At 42.8% G+C, this 19,225-nt stretch overlaps 1 protein-coding gene across 2 annotated transcripts; it reads left to right on the forward strand.

Moving 5' to 3' along the window:
- The first annotated feature begins 14,422 nt into the window (after window positions 1-14,422).
- On the forward strand, window positions 14,423-19,088 carry LOC120798527 (cAMP-dependent protein kinase inhibitor alpha-like). Of its 2 annotated transcripts, none has more exons than XM_040142853.1 (3): window positions 14,423-14,527; window positions 15,283-15,473; window positions 16,788-19,087. In XM_040142853.1, exons 2-3 carry the CDS (start codon window positions 15,311-15,313, stop codon window positions 16,859-16,861), a joined length of 237 nt encoding a protein of 78 aa, XP_039998787.1. In that variant the 5' UTR covers window positions 14,423-14,527; window positions 15,283-15,310; the 3' UTR covers window positions 16,862-19,087. The 2 variants fall into 2 exon arrangements, with proteins under 2 accessions (XP_039998787.1, XP_039998788.1); XM_040142854.1 differs by lacking the exon at window positions 14,423-14,527 and adding an exon at window positions 14,633-14,693 and having other exon boundaries at window positions 16,788-19,088.
- Window positions 19,089-19,225: the final 137 nt, after the last annotated feature.

Here is a 19,225-nt window from a genome sequence, read left to right on the forward strand (position 1 = left end):
GGGTTGGCTCAGGCGAGCCCTGAACCCGTCCCTTAGTTATGCTGCTATAGTCCAACTCTGCTGGGGGAACTCCCCTGACGCACTGAGCACTCTTCTCTCTTCTTCTCTCTCTCTCTCTCTCTCTCTCTCTCTCCCCATGCTACTGCATGTCATTAACTTTGTGTATTCTCTCTCCCGTAGTCTGTGCTTTTCCTCTCTGTCCTCTCTCTCCCTGTCCCTATTCTGCAGGTATCTCTGACTCCGGAGCTGCAGGATCCAGAGCTGCCACTACTACTCAACACTCATCATCATAATTATTCATTTTATGTATTTTTTTAATCAGTGCTTCTATCATAGCTGTTATTATTAATAACACTATTACACCAATAACTATCACTATTATTATCATTATAACAACCAGTCTGACATTGAATACAACAGTATATACAGATGTTCCTGCCCCCCCCCCCATTCGAGGGAGACGGCCCCCCACCCTGAGTCCGGTTCTGTCAGAGGTTTCTTCCTGTTAACAGGGAGTTTTTCCTCTCCACTGTTGCCCAGCGTTTGCTCATGGTAGGAGCTGTTGCGTTTCTCTCTATAATATCATAAAGGTTGAGCTTACTCTGTAAAGTGCCTTGAGATAATGTATGTTATGATTCAGCACTAGATAAATAGAATTGAATTCAATTCAATAAATTGGAATTATTAAATCTTATTGGAAGAGCTGTTAACATTATTTTGTCTGTCATTACTTTAACATTATTTTATGTTACAGTCTTGGTTGGCGAATTAAATGCAGTCTCCAAATTACATTCATCAGTCTACATCGAGCGATCAATATGGGAAACATCCTGGGTCTTGCACAGAAAGCAGTAATTTATATCTCAGATCCGTCTCGGTGGGAGGTTATTAAGAGTTTGTCCACATCACATGTATCATCTTCTTAATATAAAAAGTTAATGAAGCCTGTTGAGGCTGCGGCAGCCGAGGCGAGTCTTTGGAGAAGGATGATAACGCGCTTTTAACACTTCTCTGAACCGTGGTGGTGAGTATCACTTTTCAGACCTTTCATCGGGGACTTAGCTGTGGGATCACTCCACTACCCGCCATGAATCTTCTGCAATTAGGTGGGTAGTTGTGATGGTGGTGGTGGTGGGTGGGGGAGGTACTCTGTTATAGCCCAGAGTAGCAGGTGAATGAACTCATAAGACTTTTGGCTTCCGGTAATGCTGCACAGGGTCTTATGGGGACGCACGCAGCAACATTTGGGAAAAGAAGCTCTTTGATCAGGTAAATGTGGTGTGACGAGAACACTGGCTGGAAGTTTCACCTGTGTGTGTTAAGTGTTCAGAGCACCGCTCTGAGATGTTGCAAATCTGGCTTGTAGCAGTCAGTAAACACAAACTGTTTGTGTGCACTCTGGCAGACCAAATGAATACTGGAGACAAGTGTTCAAACTGTGATCATGTGCATGCCACACTCACAACATGAGCCTTAAAACACTGATAATGATGTCTACATATTTTGGACTATGATTATTTTCCCCTTTCTAGATCTCTAAAGACTATTCAAATATATCACCTTGAGAATTTAATATCTCAGAACTCAGACATATGCAGCCCATAAGAAGAGGTCACAAGTACACATTTCGCAAAACACACTCATTTGCTGTCTCGCAGAGAGATAGATGAGAACACTGATACCAGTCTCACATCTGTCCATTAAATATGAGGCTGTTGTCATGTTGCTGTCACAGTGCGGCCAGTTTATAATCCAGAAAGTCAGTGCACCCAGCCAAGAAGTAGTCATGCTCATAGCCCCCCACCCGGAAAGCACAAATAGTTGTTTTCACAATGCAGTTTTTGTACAGGTCAAACAAACAAGATATAGCGTGTTAATCACTGAGCTTTAGCGCAGTGTTCATGCTAAGATAAGCCAAGCTAACTGGCTGCTAGCTGTATATTTACCATACAGATACGAGAGCGGTATCAACCTTCTCATCTAAGTCTCATTCCAGTCTATTTCTGGAAATGTCAAAGTATTCGTTTAGAAAGTGAAAAGCTAAATCGTATGAAACATAAGTTCCTAGCATTTGACAACTGCCCCATTGGGATGTGATTAGTTCTAGTGTTCAATAGGAACCTGTGGGACTTTCCATTGGTCCAGTGGCAGGAGACAGAGGTCAAGAGAAAGACAGACTAGAGAAACTAGCATCAATTCTCTACTGCCGGCTCATCATCATCCTTTATGCTTCCATTTCCACTGACCTTGTCATATTTTCCCCCTCAGACCTAATGGAAAACATCTGCTACAACATACTGCACATGCACAATGCAAGGGTTGGTGCGAAAAAAAGCAGCCTGCTGATAACCAACGTAATCAGACATTTCGCTGTCAGCCATAATCTTTTTCCGGCCGCCCTAAACACAAGCCCCGGCGTGGCTTCCCCCAACCCCAAAATGTCCATCACATCACATCATTAAACTTCTTATTAGGGCTGGGTAGCTCCTCCATCTTGGGAGTGAGCCGTGATCTACACCAGTATAGGTCATAAGAGAACAACTTTGGAGGAGGCTTCAGTAACTGCCACGCAGCCCACAGTGACTGCCGATACTGTAAGACTATATTATGTCTAATTCAGTAGGCACTAGCAAGCCCCAATTTCTGACAGGTCACAGAGCAGAAATCCACAAACAATTAACATGAGCAAACATTATCATGCTCTCTGTTGAAACACAGTTGTCTTGGCAACGCGGTGAATGAGATTAATTGCTCTACATTATCATGCTCTCTGTTGAAACACAGTTGTCTTGGCAACGCGGTGAATGAGATTAATTGCTCTACAGTGGGGAGGAGTAAGAGCCTGGGGATGATCAGAAACACACTGTGGGGTTTTTGGTGATCAACACTGAGCGATTCAAGCAGGCAGGCCCGGAGCTGGAGCACAGAGGCAGCAAGGTGCTCTTCATCCGCTCACATGCGTGGCGATGGCTGAGGGGAAAGAAATAACTCTGATAGTCCCTGCAAAGGCAACACAAAGGCGGTGCAGCAGGTCACGATGAGCCGCTGTCACCCGTGAAAATCTTAGGAATATCACTCATATTTAGGTCAATCTGAAAGTAATACCGTTTTCGCATCAGCCCCCCCCCCCACCCCCCTCCCAACACACACCCCGGCCTCGGATGGATGGATGGCGAGTCTAGCTGAAATGGGGGGTTTCCATTTTCAGTCCACGATCAATGCAAGCGCACCACAGCCATTTAGCGCATCATAATAAAAATAATTAAAAAAAAACCCAATCCACACCACGCCTCGGAACAAACTGACATAAAAAGCAAAACATCTGGCACACACTTCGAACAAAATACAACATCCAGCCATATTCCCAGCAGGCTGTCACATCCTCTCTTTTTTTTTTTTTTCAAGCATTTGCACAGATGGGAGTTGTGAGACGAGCGGAATGAGTAAACTGACATTGCGCCTGCTTACTGTAAAATAAATTCCCTCGGGGATGGAGAGCCTCCTTTTTCCCTCTTGACTCCCTCCGTTCCGACGTGAGACTTTCCCGGAATTCAGACCATGCAAAACAGGTAGTCAGTCAATCCACGCTCCGAAGTATGTGGTCCGGTGTGTGAAAGGAGACGGCAAGCCAGCATCGGAGACAGAAGAGAGCCAGCTGTGGGGGAGGAGTAAGAGCCTGGGGATGATCAGAAACACACTGTGGGGTTTTTGGTGATCAACACTGAGCGATTCAAGCAGGCAGGCCCGGAGCTGGAGCACAGAGGCAGCAAGGTGCTCTTCATCTGCTCACATGCGTGGCGATGGCTGAGGGGAAAGAAATAACTCTGATAGTCCCTGCAAAGGCAACACAAAGGCGGTGCAGCAGGTCACGATGAGCCGCCGTCACCCGTGAAAATCTTAGGAATATCACTCATATTTAGGTCAATCTGAAAGTAATACCGTTTTCGCATCAGCCCCCCCCACCACCCCCCTCCCAACACACACCCCGGCCTCGGATGGATGGATGGCGAGTCTAGCTGAAATGGGGGGTTTCCATTTTCAGTCCACGATCAATGCAAGCGCACCACAGCCATTTAGCGCATCATAATAAAAATAATTTAAAAAAAACCCAATCCACACCACGCCTCGGAACAAACTGACATAAAAAAGCAAAAACATCTGGCACACACTTCGAACAAAATACAACATCCAGCCATATTCCCAGCAGGCTGTCACATCCTCGCTTTTTTTTTTTTTTTTCAAGCATTTGCACAGATGGGAGGTGTGAGACGAGCGGAATGAGGAAACTGACATTGCGCCTGCTTACTGTAAAATAAATTCCCTCGGGGGATGGAGAGCCTCCTTTTTCCCTCTTGACTCCCCTCCGTTCCGACGTGAGACTTTCCCGGAATTCAGACCATGCAAAACAGGTAGTCAGTCAATCCACGCTCCGAAGTATGTGGTCCGGTGTGTGAAAGGAGACGGCAAGCCAGCATCGGAGACAGAAGAGAGCCAGCTGTGGGGAGGGAGTGAGAAGGGAAGGAGCGGCCGGGCCGGAGCACTGCGCACAGGAGAGGAGGCTGGGAGAGCGCCAGAGGTGCTCTCTCTCTCTCTCTCTCTCTCTCTCTCTCTCGCTCTCTCTCCCTCTCTCTCTCGCTCTCACTCTCTCTCCTCTAGTTCACAATGCAACACCCCCCCCCCATCCCTGCCAGGCAGACTCACAGACGGCTTGGGTACCAGTGTCAGCAGCGACACACACCGGTGATGAGAGGCAGTAGCTACGGTATGGGCGGTGATTAATGCCACAAAGAGGCGGCGGCAGCCGGAGGAGGGAACCGCTGTCGCTCTGGCTGATGCACATGTTACTGCAGGTACGTCAGGACGTCATTTAGCTGAAGAATTCACAAGTCCACCAAAATCGCAGCTACTTGTGCCTGTTTCAAAGTCATTTTTTTGGTTTATTATCAAGTTTTTTAACAACATTGGAAAGAAGAAAACAAGGCTTTTCCGGGTATGTTGATAATAATCCTTCAGCCTACAAGCCTCTGGGCGGGCATGCCACGTTTGATTGACAGCTGAGGCAGCTATTATCCATAATGTAGTGACCCAAAAAAGGAATTTCAAATGACACAAATTTTCAGAGCACTGATAGGACAAACTGCGGGGCACTGATCTGTCTGCAGAGAACTAATGCATCACCTGACAATATTTGGTTGACACTTTTGGTCTTTTTCATGTTGTTATCTCCTATTGTCACGTCCTACTGACTGGTTTTGGTCCCAACAATCATATTTTAGTGGGCAGAATAAGGACCAAAACATTAAGCACCTAAACAGACTTCACATTTGCAAGTTGCACGTTTTTTAAGCTGTCCGCTGTGCTTTTATAGCTTTTTGTACCTTTTTCCTGGTGGGTGTTTGTTTGGTGTCGAATTCAGCAACTCCAGATGCACAGACAAGATGTGTCCTTCTTTGTAGATGAGAAGACATTAGCTGGGAAGTTAATGGATTGTTGTTCAAAGTCTGTGGCTCGCTCTGTGATGTATGGCAGGCTTCTGTCTGGCTGTTAGTCAGTGTCACAGTCAGGCTGTGATAGATGGAGCAGTAAAATGACTGCTTTATTCTAATACAGCACAAAGTAAAATGATTTGAATAGCAATGTGCAAAGGAGTCCTGTGTACATAGACAGAGAATCGATGGCATTCTGACTTGTTGATGCAAAAACAGGGGCTTTGAAAAATATTTAAAGACGCAGTGAAATGAAACATAAAATTTCCAGGTTGTAGGCTAATCCTGTGTCCCCGTGGGATAATTGTTCATTCATCTTTTGTGACATGCTAAATATGTGTCCAAAAAAATCATTTTTGAGGGTTTTCACATCAAAATCAAAATCAAAAACCCTTTTTGTAAACATATGTAAAGCATAAGAATAGCTTTTGATGACTTATCTTGAACTCCGGGCAGTTACATAGATTTATCCAATCAAATGTGAGCTGGGTTAGTGACGTTATTCTTTCAGTGATTATGATTCTTTTCAACAGCTCCTTGGTACGAACGAAGGGAACCAAGTCCTACTTGACAGCTGTTCTTTTATCCTTGTGCCTAACTTTGCACTGCCTACCCCAGTTGCTCAGTTCTTGTAGCTAGGACCACCACGACTACGGCACCCTGCCCTTGCCACAGCAACTGCTGCTACCCTCTCATCCTTGCCCCGCCCTGCACTTAATGCCTGCCAACTTGGGAGGTGGTGGCAGCGTCATTCAAATGACCGACCGTTAACTTGCTGACAGTCCGTGTCCGTCACTATCGCCAGAGCCCGACGTCAAATTACCACTTCCCCTTTACGTGAACAGTGAGAGCCGGGCAGTCACATGAGGCAGCATGTTTAGGGAAAAAAATGAGCCAAACTCAAAAACGCTTCAGTATTTCATTCAGTCAGGGACAGACATTCCCATTTATAGGGCTGGCAACGCTATTGCAGTCCAGCCAAAAAGAAAAAAAGAACAATGAGCCGTTTTTTTTTTTTAACTGATCTCGGAAAGGAACAGAGGCATTAGATCTGGTTCCCTTCAAAGAGCCGTAATTCCCATCACTAATTTGGAGCACTAGCAAATCCCACTTATCATATAAAACCGCACTTATCATTAGCTAGCAGGTAGCTAGCGGAGGAATACCCTAGCTGCAGGTGTGTGTTTGGATTTCAGCTGTTAAAGACTTTTGACTTACATTTAAAAGACTTACATTTCCAAAGAAATGTAAATAAGTAGTTGCGGTCTGATATATTTGTTTTACTGGAGGTGTGTGGAGGCCTGCAGTCCTTTAAGGCTCCATATCTTTTGCCATGCCACACCCACTATTTGCGATCCAATCACATGTAAAGTTTGATATCATAACTGAACACCATCCACATATTCTGTCACACTCGAAATTAGGTCACATTACTGAAGCTGAAAGCACTCTAACTTCTGTTTCACTGAGACTTCCAAAGTACTGCCATTATTTTAAGACATTTTCTATAAATACATGTATTACATGTGCAAAACAGAGGTGCTGTAAGATGTAGACAGAATATTAACCTGCATGTTAAAGAGTCAGTTCACCCAAATTACCCGAAAGCAATCAACTTCACCCCCAGTTAAAGGATATAGAGTGTGCTTGCTTTAGCTGAAACAGTCCTCCAGAGAGCCCTCCCTAACCAGCAGTCTCCAAACTGAAGTGTGGTGAAGAGGGGTTTATAAACACAGGCTTTTGTATGTTTAAAACCCAGACTTTGGGGTTGGAAGACAGCTTAACAGTGAGCTACAATGAGTTCCAGTGCAGTAGTCTTTCACAGCCAACAGTCTCCCGGTGAGAGCTCTAACCTGTGTGAGGCAGATAGTCGTGTAAAAGAAGTAATTGATGTGATGGGAGAAATGGAAAGTAACAGTCCTTATTCAGACAGTAATTGTTAGAAAAGAGTATAACTTCTACTTTTAAACTGAGAGCTGCAGCAGGAGAAGCTGAACAGGATGTTACCGCTAAGGTTTGCAACACTGGACTGATGATTGCTGAGTTATGAAGCTAGGTAGCTGCTGGACAGAGTAGGGGCAACACCACTGCTTCGGACTGCCACGATCAGGGTTGAAATTCCGGTTGGAGCTTATCTGCGGGAAGTTCAGGTGTTGCCTGTAACTCAAGTACCATCTGGGAGAAGTAAGTGTACATGTCCTCACCTGACCAGATGTCATAGGGATTGCAGCGTAGTCTGCTTATTGCGTATGGCGGGCAATGACAACCCCTAACAAGGCCCACACACCTGGGGGTGTCATCCCTCGGTGTCCCTGCCCTCCGGACAAAGGAAAAACAGGGAAACTGCTTTGTGGCAGATAGCAAGTTTAAAGCTTGTGTAACTTTTTAACTCCCGGGATGGCCATAGGAAGCAAGCAAATGTACCGTACATTATTTCCAGAAGGAACCATGACATCTAAACCCCACTCGGTGTCCCTACCAACTGAAACCAGACCTGCCGCTTTGTAAAACTGGCTAGAAAGAATACAATTTATGCACAGACATACATGCCAAATCAGGACAAAGCCTTTACTGGAGGGAGTTAGAACATAAAAGGAGAGTGGAAACATTTTCTAACCCAGTTGAACTGAGCTCTGTATATCCTCTGACTCTTTTCTATCTCTGGCTGTATCTATATTTGTCTCCCTCTCTTTCTCTCATTTCCTCTTTGTCTAACATTTCTTTGTTCAGTCAACTGTAAGCCATTTCCAAATGTCACAGTCACTGGCATCAATGGCAAACTAAATCTTGCACTCATTGTTCTCGCATACACAGTTTGCTTCACTGCACAAGAAATGACTTTGAATGTTCTGATTATCTACACACATCACAGCCAAAATGTCATACTTTAACAGCGGAAGAAGCAGCAATTTTAATTTATTCCAAATTTTTAAATGTCACTACATGTAGGCATACTGTATGCATTTATGCTGCAACAATTCACGTTTTTAGACCCTCTTTGTATACTGCAATATATCTTTGGGTGTTAATTCATTTATTTGCTGTATCATCCCCAGTATGCTCTCCTTTGTGCTGTTTTTCTTGCAGTATACTCCATTTGAGCTATTCTTATCTATAGCCTATCCTCCGCTGCTCTAATGACCTGACATCTCCGCGGGGATCATTAAAGTTTCATCTGACCTAATCTAGAAATTGAAGTCCCCTTTAGCAAGGCACTTGTCGACTCCGGTGGAGCTGCTCAGTGTCCATCAGTGGGAAAATGTGATTGTATTGCATGAGAAGTTGCTCGCAGGTGCCAGTGTCTGTGTGTTCGTGTGAAGTACAATGCTACTTGGAGGAACACATGCTCACTTAAACCTACGTAGATAGACCATATAAATTACAGTTACATGTACACACATGATTTAAAACTTTGACTCATAGACTCCATTTTCATCTGGTACGATATGCAAATTAGGTTAGAGGACCTGATGAACTTATCAGCAAACACAGTGGGCCCCAGGCCATTCTCCTGTATAGGTCCTAGCCTGCTTTTCCCTTTTTAGCCATGCTAGCAGCATGGCTCCATGGATGGCAGTATTGGTGAGTCAATCTACCACTTTGGCCCAGATGGAAAATATCTCAACCTCTATCAGTCACTTTCCTAAATGATGACTATGATGACTGACTTTGCCTCTAGCGCCACCATGAAGTTCACATTTCATTTAATTAAATGTGTCAACAGCTATTGGATGGATTGCCAGACATTCATGTTCCCCACAGGATGAGTTGTAATTACTTTGGTTATCCCCTGACTTTTCACCTAGTATTCCCATCAGCCTCATTTGTACGTTTGGCATGTGTTTAGCGCTAATTCGTAAATGGTAGCTTGCTAACACACCAAACTAAGGTTGTTAAAATGGTAAGCATTATACCTATTTAGCATCAGCATGTTAGCATTTGAGAGCATGTTAGCATGCTGACGCTAGTATTTGGCTTAGAGCACTGCTGTGCCGAAGTAAAGCCTCACGGAGCTGCTTGAATGACTGTAGATTCTTTAGTCGTGTTTTCTTAATCGTTTGTCTACACTGGATGTATTTCATCCACTCTTTTCAGTCGTCCATTTCTGATAGAAAAGGTAACTCCATTGTAATCAGTCAAGCTATCTACACAGGCTGCATAACAGCATGCATTTTAAGGCTCATTTATTCTCAGATACGGATACAGACGGATCCTTCTGTCTGTACTCTGCATTCATTTTTTCCATATTTGTGCGAGTTGTCTGAGAGCTTACAGATAAAGACAAAACGGAGCAGTACCACTGGAAATCATGGGGGCAGTGTAGCCAATAGTTTGAGCGAGACCCAACCATAGAACAGGACAAAGAAATTTAAAAAATTGAACTTTTTGAGGAGAGTTTATGCGAGTTGGTCAGGAATTTTAAACATCAATATCATGCTACTTCGCCGGGGGAAAGGGACAAACAGGTGCTAATGTGCTGTTATGCCTCCTGTGTAGATACGGCGTAAGAGTTGGCTGAACAGCACTGACATTTAGACTGAGATCTGATTACAGTTTGAGCCGAGAGCAATTTTGATCTTATTGCAGTTCAAAAACTCTATGTCATTTCACCACAAGCTTTAGGAATATTTGTGATGTGATAAAATAAGATCTAGTGTTCTAGATTACCTGTTTAGCTGATCTGTCACGCTGTATCTAATGTACTGGTGTGTTATGTCTTCGATAATGATACAGTTTTGAAGATTGTTTCACTTGTAAAATGTACACTCATTGTACTTAATGGGGTGTCCTGATATACAATATGCCCTTATTAAATTATAGATATTACATTTTTATTCTCAGGCATTTATGAACTGAGCTTTGACGGGCTGATTTTCATCAGACACCTTTAATTTCCTCCACTGCTGCTACTCTGAAGAGGTGCAGCCCAATAATTCCACTACATCGCTCCATATGATAAAATAAACATATTCCGTCAGTAATATAGGCTGATATGAGGATGCATTTTTCATTATACAGTGTGGGGCATGTATAATATATAGAAATAAAAATATATAAATATGGGTTTCTTCTGCAGTATCTTTCTTTTCTTATCAATATAAAGTCAGATATATCTATACTAAAAAGTGTTATCTTTCTTTTGGACCCATTGTCTTTTCCCTGGGTGATGGGTTAACCCATACCACCTTTACCATCCAAAATTCCCAGTAAACTAACACGTTCATTAAAAAAAGTACTGCTCTTGGTCTTTATTAAAATGTATTTATTTCATTTATTAATGCTGAGATTATTTCATAACTCTGGAGTAGCTCCTCCACTAATAATTTCCTGTGTAGACTCAGGTGCGCTCAGGTTACAGCCGACCACATCTTCTGTAGTGAATAAAACATGACACTGCCTTCACTGAGGTTCGATGAATCACATCCTTTTCTGTAGAGGCAGCTTGTAAAGAAATTCCTCCCTCTGGAGGTTAACCTTCATCTAAAAATCAAAGAGACAGGAAGACGCTCTGGGCGGAGAGAGTCTCTATCAGCAGGAGAGTGAAAAACCCAATGTTTACTGAAGATACTGTAGCTTTTATTGATCCACCCCAAACTACCCAAAAACCATACATCCAACAAATGAGATGTATGGTACCATAAGCGAAAGAGTTAGAGATCGACCTTAAACCAGGCCACCTATACTATACCTAAATTAGGGGGAAAAAAACAGTCTTATTTTCTTGAGCTCCAGGCACTTTTTAAAATGACCTTCAGTAATACTAAAGTATTTGATATTGTTGATCACAGTATTTAACTGGAAAGACTAGCCACTTTCCATTTACAATGACAGCCCATTTAATGGACTATGACCACCTGTGTGGCAGGACTCAAGCAGTAGTTTCAAGTGCTTCAACGTCAAGTTCTCTTAAGGTTGGTACAAATAGCCTGCAAGGGTCTGTGGGTCCACCTTTATTCATTATATGCTAAAATAACACAATCTCTGCCACTTTGCATTTTAACGTACATTTTTGTGCGGATAACACGTCTTTTTACGTGTCACCGACCCTTCTCTTAATCTGGCCATCGCAAACCTACAGTCTGTTGATCAAACAATGGGTTGTAATTTCAAGACCACAGAAGAAAAGTCCTGCCTACTGCCCATATCCACACTCGTCAGGCTTGTCAAATTAAAATAGTTGAATGCTACAATTATTAGAACCCTGTGTCCTACAAATTGCGTTTGTATATTACGAAACTGTTTTTCCAAAATGGTGACAAACATAATCTCAGGATTATGTTCAGAGGAAATGTACATTCATAAACTGCACTGAAGTCACTGGGACATGGTTAACCTTAACCAAATGCTGCCAGGGCCTAAACATAACCATAAAAAAGTTTAACACCCCTGTAGTCACTACAAACGGATATAGTATTTCAAGATCGAATATTCTGATCAAAAACAAATTAAATATGTTGTCAGCGAACATTTTAATGATACCTCCAGCATCCGCATTTGTGCAGTAATAACAACAACAGTCACAACAGTAGATTTCCTCAGTGTGTTTATAGGAAACGTAATTTGGTCCTAATTACGTTTCCTTCAAAACATTACAGTATTTGCTGATGCAAATTAGATGTGAATTGTATAAACGTCATTTGAATGAGACAGGGTCGAATAAAGGTATCTTCCTAGAGACAGACTCACTTTTTAGACCATTGAGGAACACATAACTAGCAAACTGAAGGAATCATATGTTTCTCCCTCTGTTAAAAGGACCGTTGTTCAATCTACCATTATATCTGGACTTGATTACGGTGATATTTTATACGGTATATGCATGCACTCCCTCCACCTTAAAACCTTAAAGCAAATACTGCTGAACATATCACAGCTGCTCTAAATTAAAAGAGAGGGGGAATAAAGAATACTTCAGACCACTCTTAAATAGCCAGATATGCCTTTCTTTAATCATAATATATATTTTAATTTCAACTGTTTAATTTCATAATACTGCAATTTGTATGCATTAAAGTGCTACTGGAAAAACCTGATGTAAGATTACAGAGAGGTAAAACGCAGCAGCCGGTGAATACCTGAGCTGGGCCTCTGTGGATCCTGCCACCAGCACAGATCTAACAGTAAAGTGGCCCCTGCACGGCCTCTGAAGCTGTTGGGAGCGATCTGATCTCAACTCTTTGCTGCTAATCAGAATCCTTTTCAAAACTACCCAGATGCGTTCTGCAGATGCGTTCCCTGGTGCAAAGAGGACAAGGTGTTTCCACAGCAACACTGTCTGAGACCCTCATGCCAGTCACTGCTTTTCTTTATGTTTCAACTCTGGTTTTCAGGCATTTTATTTTCAATTAATGAAACTAAAATCATCCTTCTTTTGTCCTTACAGTACAGAAGGAACTACCAATTGTATTGACTCACTGATCACAGACAGGCTTCTTTAAGAAATGTATGGCTGCTGGTGTCAGTGAGAAGCATACTGGATCCTTACCCTCTCCAGAGGAGTGGTCTTGTAGTTGAAACTACTATAGTGCTTAAAGAGTAACATAACACCAAAAGCAGTGATTTGATGGGCGTGGTCAGAAATGTGCTCTGCCGCGTCTGTGGCCACACCCAAGAGTAATGTCGCCGGGTCCTGGAGTACACTTGCACATCGCTGCAGCAAGGCGAGAAGATTAGATTTTCAGGGGGTGTTAATTTACTCTTTAAACTATGACAGGGATTTCAATATAAACTCAATAATGAACTACCTGTTATCTCAATTTGAGAAATGACCCTTTAGTCCACCGAGACACCGTCATTGCACAGCCCTGTTGGATACTTTTAATAACTACTTGATGATTATTCTGTGGAAAAAGCCGTATGCATTCATGCTGGCAAGAGCCTCACCCTGTGGTTTGAGAGAGTATTGCACAGCATTATCTTCCTCATGTCATCACAGAGGAGCAAATATCTTCAGTACTAATCCACTATGTGTCAGTGAGTGCACAGCATCTCTTCTTATGTTATCATTCAATTTGAAAATGGTTGTCATAGAGAGATAGTCAGTGTTGAATCAAAATGTGTTTCCCCCTTTAATTATAGGACCAAGACCTCATGCAACTTAGTGTGGTCCCACCCTGGATAATGAAAGCCCTCTGTATAATATACTGTAGAGTAGAGCTATATAATCCTTATATGGACTTTATATGGAGTGTATATACTGTATACAGTGGATATAAGGATAAAAGGCTGTGATAACAATAAAAACACATATGTGAAGTCATAAAACTCTAATCATTATTTGCATGACTTTAGTTTTTCTAGTTTCTTGTTGCCTTCATGTCTTCTTCATGTTTACACCAAGATTAGGGCTGCAACTAACAATTATTTTCATTACTGATTAATTTGGGGAATGTTTTCTCAATCAACTGATTAACCGTATGGTCCGGGAAACATCGGGAAACGATGAAAAAATGTTTGGTTCTGTCTGACCAATAGTCCCAAAGATATTCAAATTAGTATAATAAAAGACAAGAAAAGGCAGTAAGTGCTCAAATGTTTGGCATTCTTGCTTTAAATTCTACTTAAACAATTATTTGATTGTCAAAATAGTTCCCCACTTAATTATCTGTTGACTGACTAATCAATTAATCAACGAATCTTTGCATCTTTAACCAGGATTCAAAAGTGCAATCTGCGTTTACAAGCAAAAGTGCCTACGGCTTCCTTTTAAACTACAGCATAGATTTGCCGTTGTATCTGGTAGGTTACACTTCGCTGAAAAACAACAGGCCAACACACGACAACAACAAAGACAGGTCCACAAGCAGATATTTTACGAGGTGACCCTGAATGCATCACCGGCCTTGTTGCTGCTCGGCGCTCTCTCCTCTCATCCCTTTGTGTCTCCTGTCCAATCAGCGCTCAGGCGCGGTTCGCTGGCGGCTCATTGGCCGCGAAGGAGGAAGATGCGACGGCCATGGAGAGCAGATCGGGGACTCCTCGAGCCGTCCTGCTGATGTGATTGATGCTGTTCAATCGTCCCCATGCGCTGACACGTTGCGGTATGTAGTGTGCGGCGTTCGGATCCGTAGCCACTGGCCCCCTGCTCGCTTTTGCTGAGTTGTTTTTTTTTTTTTTTCCTTTTCTTTTTTTTTTTTTTGATTTCTCGGATGTGTGTTTTTGTTGGATCGGTTGATGTGATGTCGGGCCCGTCGCTCCGCGTTGCAGGTGAAGTCACTCCCTAGTAATGTAGCTTCGGGTTAGAACACTGGTAGAGCCATAACCGGAGGTAAGGGAATGCTGAAACTGGAGTCAGACAGAATAAAACCACCCTAGGAGCGATTATGAGAACCTGGTTTGACTTGTGCGCCCGGATTTCCATGATTCCTGACTTGTGGGCCTAATTATGGACGGGCTGCCTGGGTTAGCATGAGACACTTCACATTGTAAAGCTGTGAAAATGAATGAAGGGCAGAACAGTTAAGGCTTGAGACATGAGAGTAATTCCTTGCTTGTAAAACGACACCCTTCATTAAACACAGGCTTAAAATTAACTGTTAAAATGGAGAATATTGTCCTACTACTGCCTTTTTGAGTAACCTGCCTAATAATGTGTATATGTATGTATAATGTCATAGGAAGTTATGTGAGGACAGTCTTTGAAGCAGCTTTACCCAATTTTAACGTTATATCAGTGGCTTCAGTAGCACACACTGTTTTGAGAGTGATTTATAGGAAATACGTTTATATATTAGGATATGTGGAGGTGAACCCCTGGAGATGTGTTTTTGGTGAAACCGCTCTCTTCTCCTTCCAGGTGTTGCTGCGTGAACGATGCACGAGCGATGTCTGATGTTGAGGCCACGTATGCAGACTTCATTGCCTCGGGCAGGACGGGACGGAGGAACGCCCTGCACGACATCCTGCAGAGTCCCACCGACCCCGAGGGACGAGAGCTGCCCCTCACCCTGTCTCTGTCCCAGCTGCACATCAACGCAGGAGGGGGAGGTAAGCGAACTGTTTGATTCTGTAAGTGGTCTTTCAAACAAAGCGGAGCGGAAACGTGCGGTTTATTACCTAACCGTGTCATCACCATACGTTTAGTAGAAGTCTGGCCCACGTTTGATTTCATGTAAGTCATTCGTGGGCTAAATACGAGCGAGTTTCCCAAGAATTATACAAATACGCTGACTGTCCTTAACGAGCATTCCGACATATTTCGGCTGATCATGAACATTTGTTGCGATGGACAAATTTGAGCTTGTCTTTGTGTCCAGTCAAGATAAAGGTCATCTAGTGGGCTCTCATCATGAGTCTGAAAGTGTTCACTCAGTGAGGTTCTTTTATTCTCCAACAAAGTAAGCCAGATGGTGCTCCAAGAGTTGCCCTGCTGCATTATGTGACATTAAAAGTTTCCTCTCAGAAAGTTCAATATCTACGTATAAAAGGGGGTTTACGCTGTCAACTACAGGTGCAGTTAAAATGCTTCAGATATATGATTCAAGGTTGTATATTAACCTACCGTTGGTTCACTCACATTTTCTTCATTATCGGGATAGAAGGATTTTCCACATCGACAAATTCAGACGCCATTTCTCTGGGTTTTTATTTTGCATGGTGTGAGGGCAGAGGTTGAGGGCGTGCCTGTTGTATTCTAAATAAAGAGAGACAATCTTCGAAGAATAAAGACTGGCTCGACTTTTATCAGCCCTTCTGCCGCTGTATGGGAATAACAGACGCCGTTCTTTGGAACTAGCAATGCAAAAAAAAAAAAAAAAAAAAGCTTTTTAGTTTTATTTTTGATTTAAGTACGCAGAAGCTGGACAACATAACCTTTCGAAATTAGATTATCGTCATTTCCGAGTTAAAATGGATGTGCCCCTGAGGGGATAATAAAATGTGTAAGGAGTTATGCGTAATTCAAAAGTTCGATTTTTGTGTTTGCTTTTCCTTACCTACTGTACAGAACGTAAGCCGCATAGATGCATAGTTTTAGGGCGTAGAGCTACAGAATCAGCCTACACTAACAGTCTTTCAGCCTTTTTTTAGCTGTAAAGTCACTGCTAACTGGCGATCTGTAACTTCAGTTGACTACAGTGAGTTTTCTTCTTTTTTAGAAAAGAATTAAAAATCCGGTTGAGATAATGCATGTGTGACTCAGAAAGGCTTTCTTGGGTATAGGAAGAATCCGTTCACCAGTTTAAGCAGCCAGCGAATAGCTTTGCAAATGGAGCAATGTATGCATGTAAAGACTGGTAAGGTCCTTGTTAATGTTGATGGCCCACAGGTTAAAATCTTCTCCTTTTCCTCATTTTTCTGCAGAGGGAGACGACACAGAGGACAGCCAGAGCTCCTCCTCCTCAGCACAGAGGGAGGCTGAGCAGAGGAACAGCTAACCTATATGTGTGACCTGTGTGTGTGTGTGTGTGTGTTATGTGTGAAGAATCTGCTTGTCTAAAGTGGGCTGGCAGCCGCGGGGTAGCACCACCACTGCTGAGGTGCCTATAAGCAGGGCATTGACACCCAAAATCCACTGTAGAGGCGCTGTGCTGTGATGTGATCATCCAGTGCTCTCATGTCCCTGTGGCTCTGCTGTGCAATAGAATAACAGACTGATTCCCGGGTGTTTTTTTTCAGAGCCGGTGGAAGCAGAAAGACACATTTGTAGCTCTTGTAAAGTTGATTTTTACTTTCAGTCCTAGTTACTAAACACACAAGTTGGATGACTGGAATGAAACGAGAAAGTAGGCAGAGACCCTCTGTGAGTTTTGTAGTAGTGTAAGCAATTTGTAAGACCACTGAGACGTGCTGATGTAATGGGTCACAGTGGGAGTAGCATGTTTGTAGAGGTAGTGATGCTGATAGAGATTATATTGGCAGTTAATGGCTTGTGCTTCTTTTAAATTGACAATACTGTGGAGGGAATTGGACCACTCAGCTGTAGTAGAGCTGGAAAACACCGTGAACAAAAACACTGGGGTCTGGTTACTCAAAGGTGCACTGTGTTTGCTGATTTTGTCGTGCCGTGTTTGACCAACCAAATCCAGATGTGTACTGTGTGTGTGAAACTGGCCTGTACTGTAGAAAGCAGAGGACTGTGGCACTGGGGAGGTGGTGTGACAGCGTTCTGCAGGCACCGACACCATTCATTTACAGTTAGTAAGGATGACATATTTCCGTGGCTCAGTGGTTAACAAAACGAAATGCTGATGGTGTACTACTGTATCTTTGACTGTCTCTTTTAAAATCTTTTTTTGTTTTTTTAACTTTTCTAATGATGCCATTATGATGAAACTTAGATCAGAAGATTGATACCACTCTCATGTCCGTACACTAAATACGTAGCTGGAGTCAGCTGAAGGTAGGTTTATCTTAGCATGAAGCCTGGGAACAAGGGGACAAAGCCAGCCTGGCTGCACCCCGAACGTGACGAAATCCACCAGCACCTCTAAAGTTCACTAATGAGGAAGTTATATCATTTTGTGAGATTGAACCTGTTTGCTTAATTCATACAAAAACTGAAGCTGGCCGTTAGCCAACTAAACAGTTTCTTGGTTGCCAGGCAACCGGCAGAGAAACAAGGAAGTTACCGGCCGCTCTTGGACTTCACTTTTTGAATTAATGAAACAAGTGCGATGTAACAAGCTGATTGACGAGCTTTAGAGGTGCTGGTACGGAAGCATGAATTGGCCCACAGATTAGCTAAGCGTGGTCTCTGTTTGTGTTGTACATGAATGTACTTTAGTCCCCTGACAAAGGAGCACCGCTGTAAATCAACAGCTCTTGATTTATGACCATCCATAGATAAGCTGGCTAAGCTAGTTAGCTGGACCCCTGCTGGCCAGCTGCCTGCTCCAGCAACCTATCTAGCACGCAGCTGTGAGAGTGACATCGATCTTCCCATCGGAATCTCTGCAGTCAAAATATTCCTTAAATGTAGATATGCAATACTCAGCGGAGCTTCCAGCAAATGTAACATGTCTGTGTGAAGGTTTCTGCCTCTTGACACTGAGGCTGAACTACATTCCTGCTACTTTGCGTAATAATGGAAACATCCCATAATCATCGTTCATTAGGACCATCGTGCATGCCCTTTTGAAACTGTGTATTTTTTGTCAGTTTTCTCCTTGTCATTTTTACGGAGTATAATCTTACTGTAAGACTGCAGCTTGACTGTGTCTCGTTCTTATTCATGCTGAGGATAATAGGGTAAACGTAACTCTTTTTTACAATACTCATCCAGTCAGGTTTTCAAGTTGTAAACTGCCACGCGACTGTACAGTGACTCACCCCCGCTTCGACTACACAGTGTAAACTCAGCTGTTCATAATTTGGCATGTAGACATATGGCAGTTGCATGATTCTGCTAAATGTGTAGGTGTTTGTCTGACTGTCTATAACCATATTTTCTACTTCTTGTGCCAAACAAAGTCAAATAAATAATGGATGACAGTGGGATGCCGAGTTTCTTGTGTGGTTGTACTTCCGCAGTTTGGCCAACAGGTAGCACTGTGAGAGAATTTCTCAAGCTTGACACTAGAACATGTCAAGCAAAACTTCTGTTTAACACCCATGTAACCATTATCAACAATTATTTGAGATTCATTACTTGGGAAAGAAAATCTATGATTGTGTTAGGACACTATAATGTTTAATGTTTGCAGATATTGAAGAGATTCTGTTGGACCTTTTTTTTTCTTTTAATGACATTATAAAACTCTTCTGTACTTCAAAATTAACGGGTTTGCTTTTGTATATAA

This window comes from Xiphias gladius, chromosome 14 (genome assembly GCF_016859285.1).
Source record: "Xiphias gladius isolate SHS-SW01 ecotype Sanya breed wild chromosome 14, ASM1685928v1, whole genome shotgun sequence".
In the NCBI taxonomy this organism is placed as follows: Eukaryota; Metazoa; Chordata; class Actinopteri; order Istiophoriformes; family Xiphiidae; genus Xiphias; species Xiphias gladius.

What these genes read in the sequence shown, in the direction of transcription:
- LOC120798527 (XM_040142853.1), top strand. Translation starts at nt 15,311, where the DNA reads ATGTCTGATGTTGAGGCCACGTATGCAGACTTCATTGCCTCGGGCAGG. An exon ending in CATCAACGCAGGAGGGGGAG is followed by an intron (nt 15,474 to 16,787) that starts GTAAGCGAACTG and finishes ATTTTTCTGCAG; the next exon opens with AGGGAGACGACACAGAGGAC.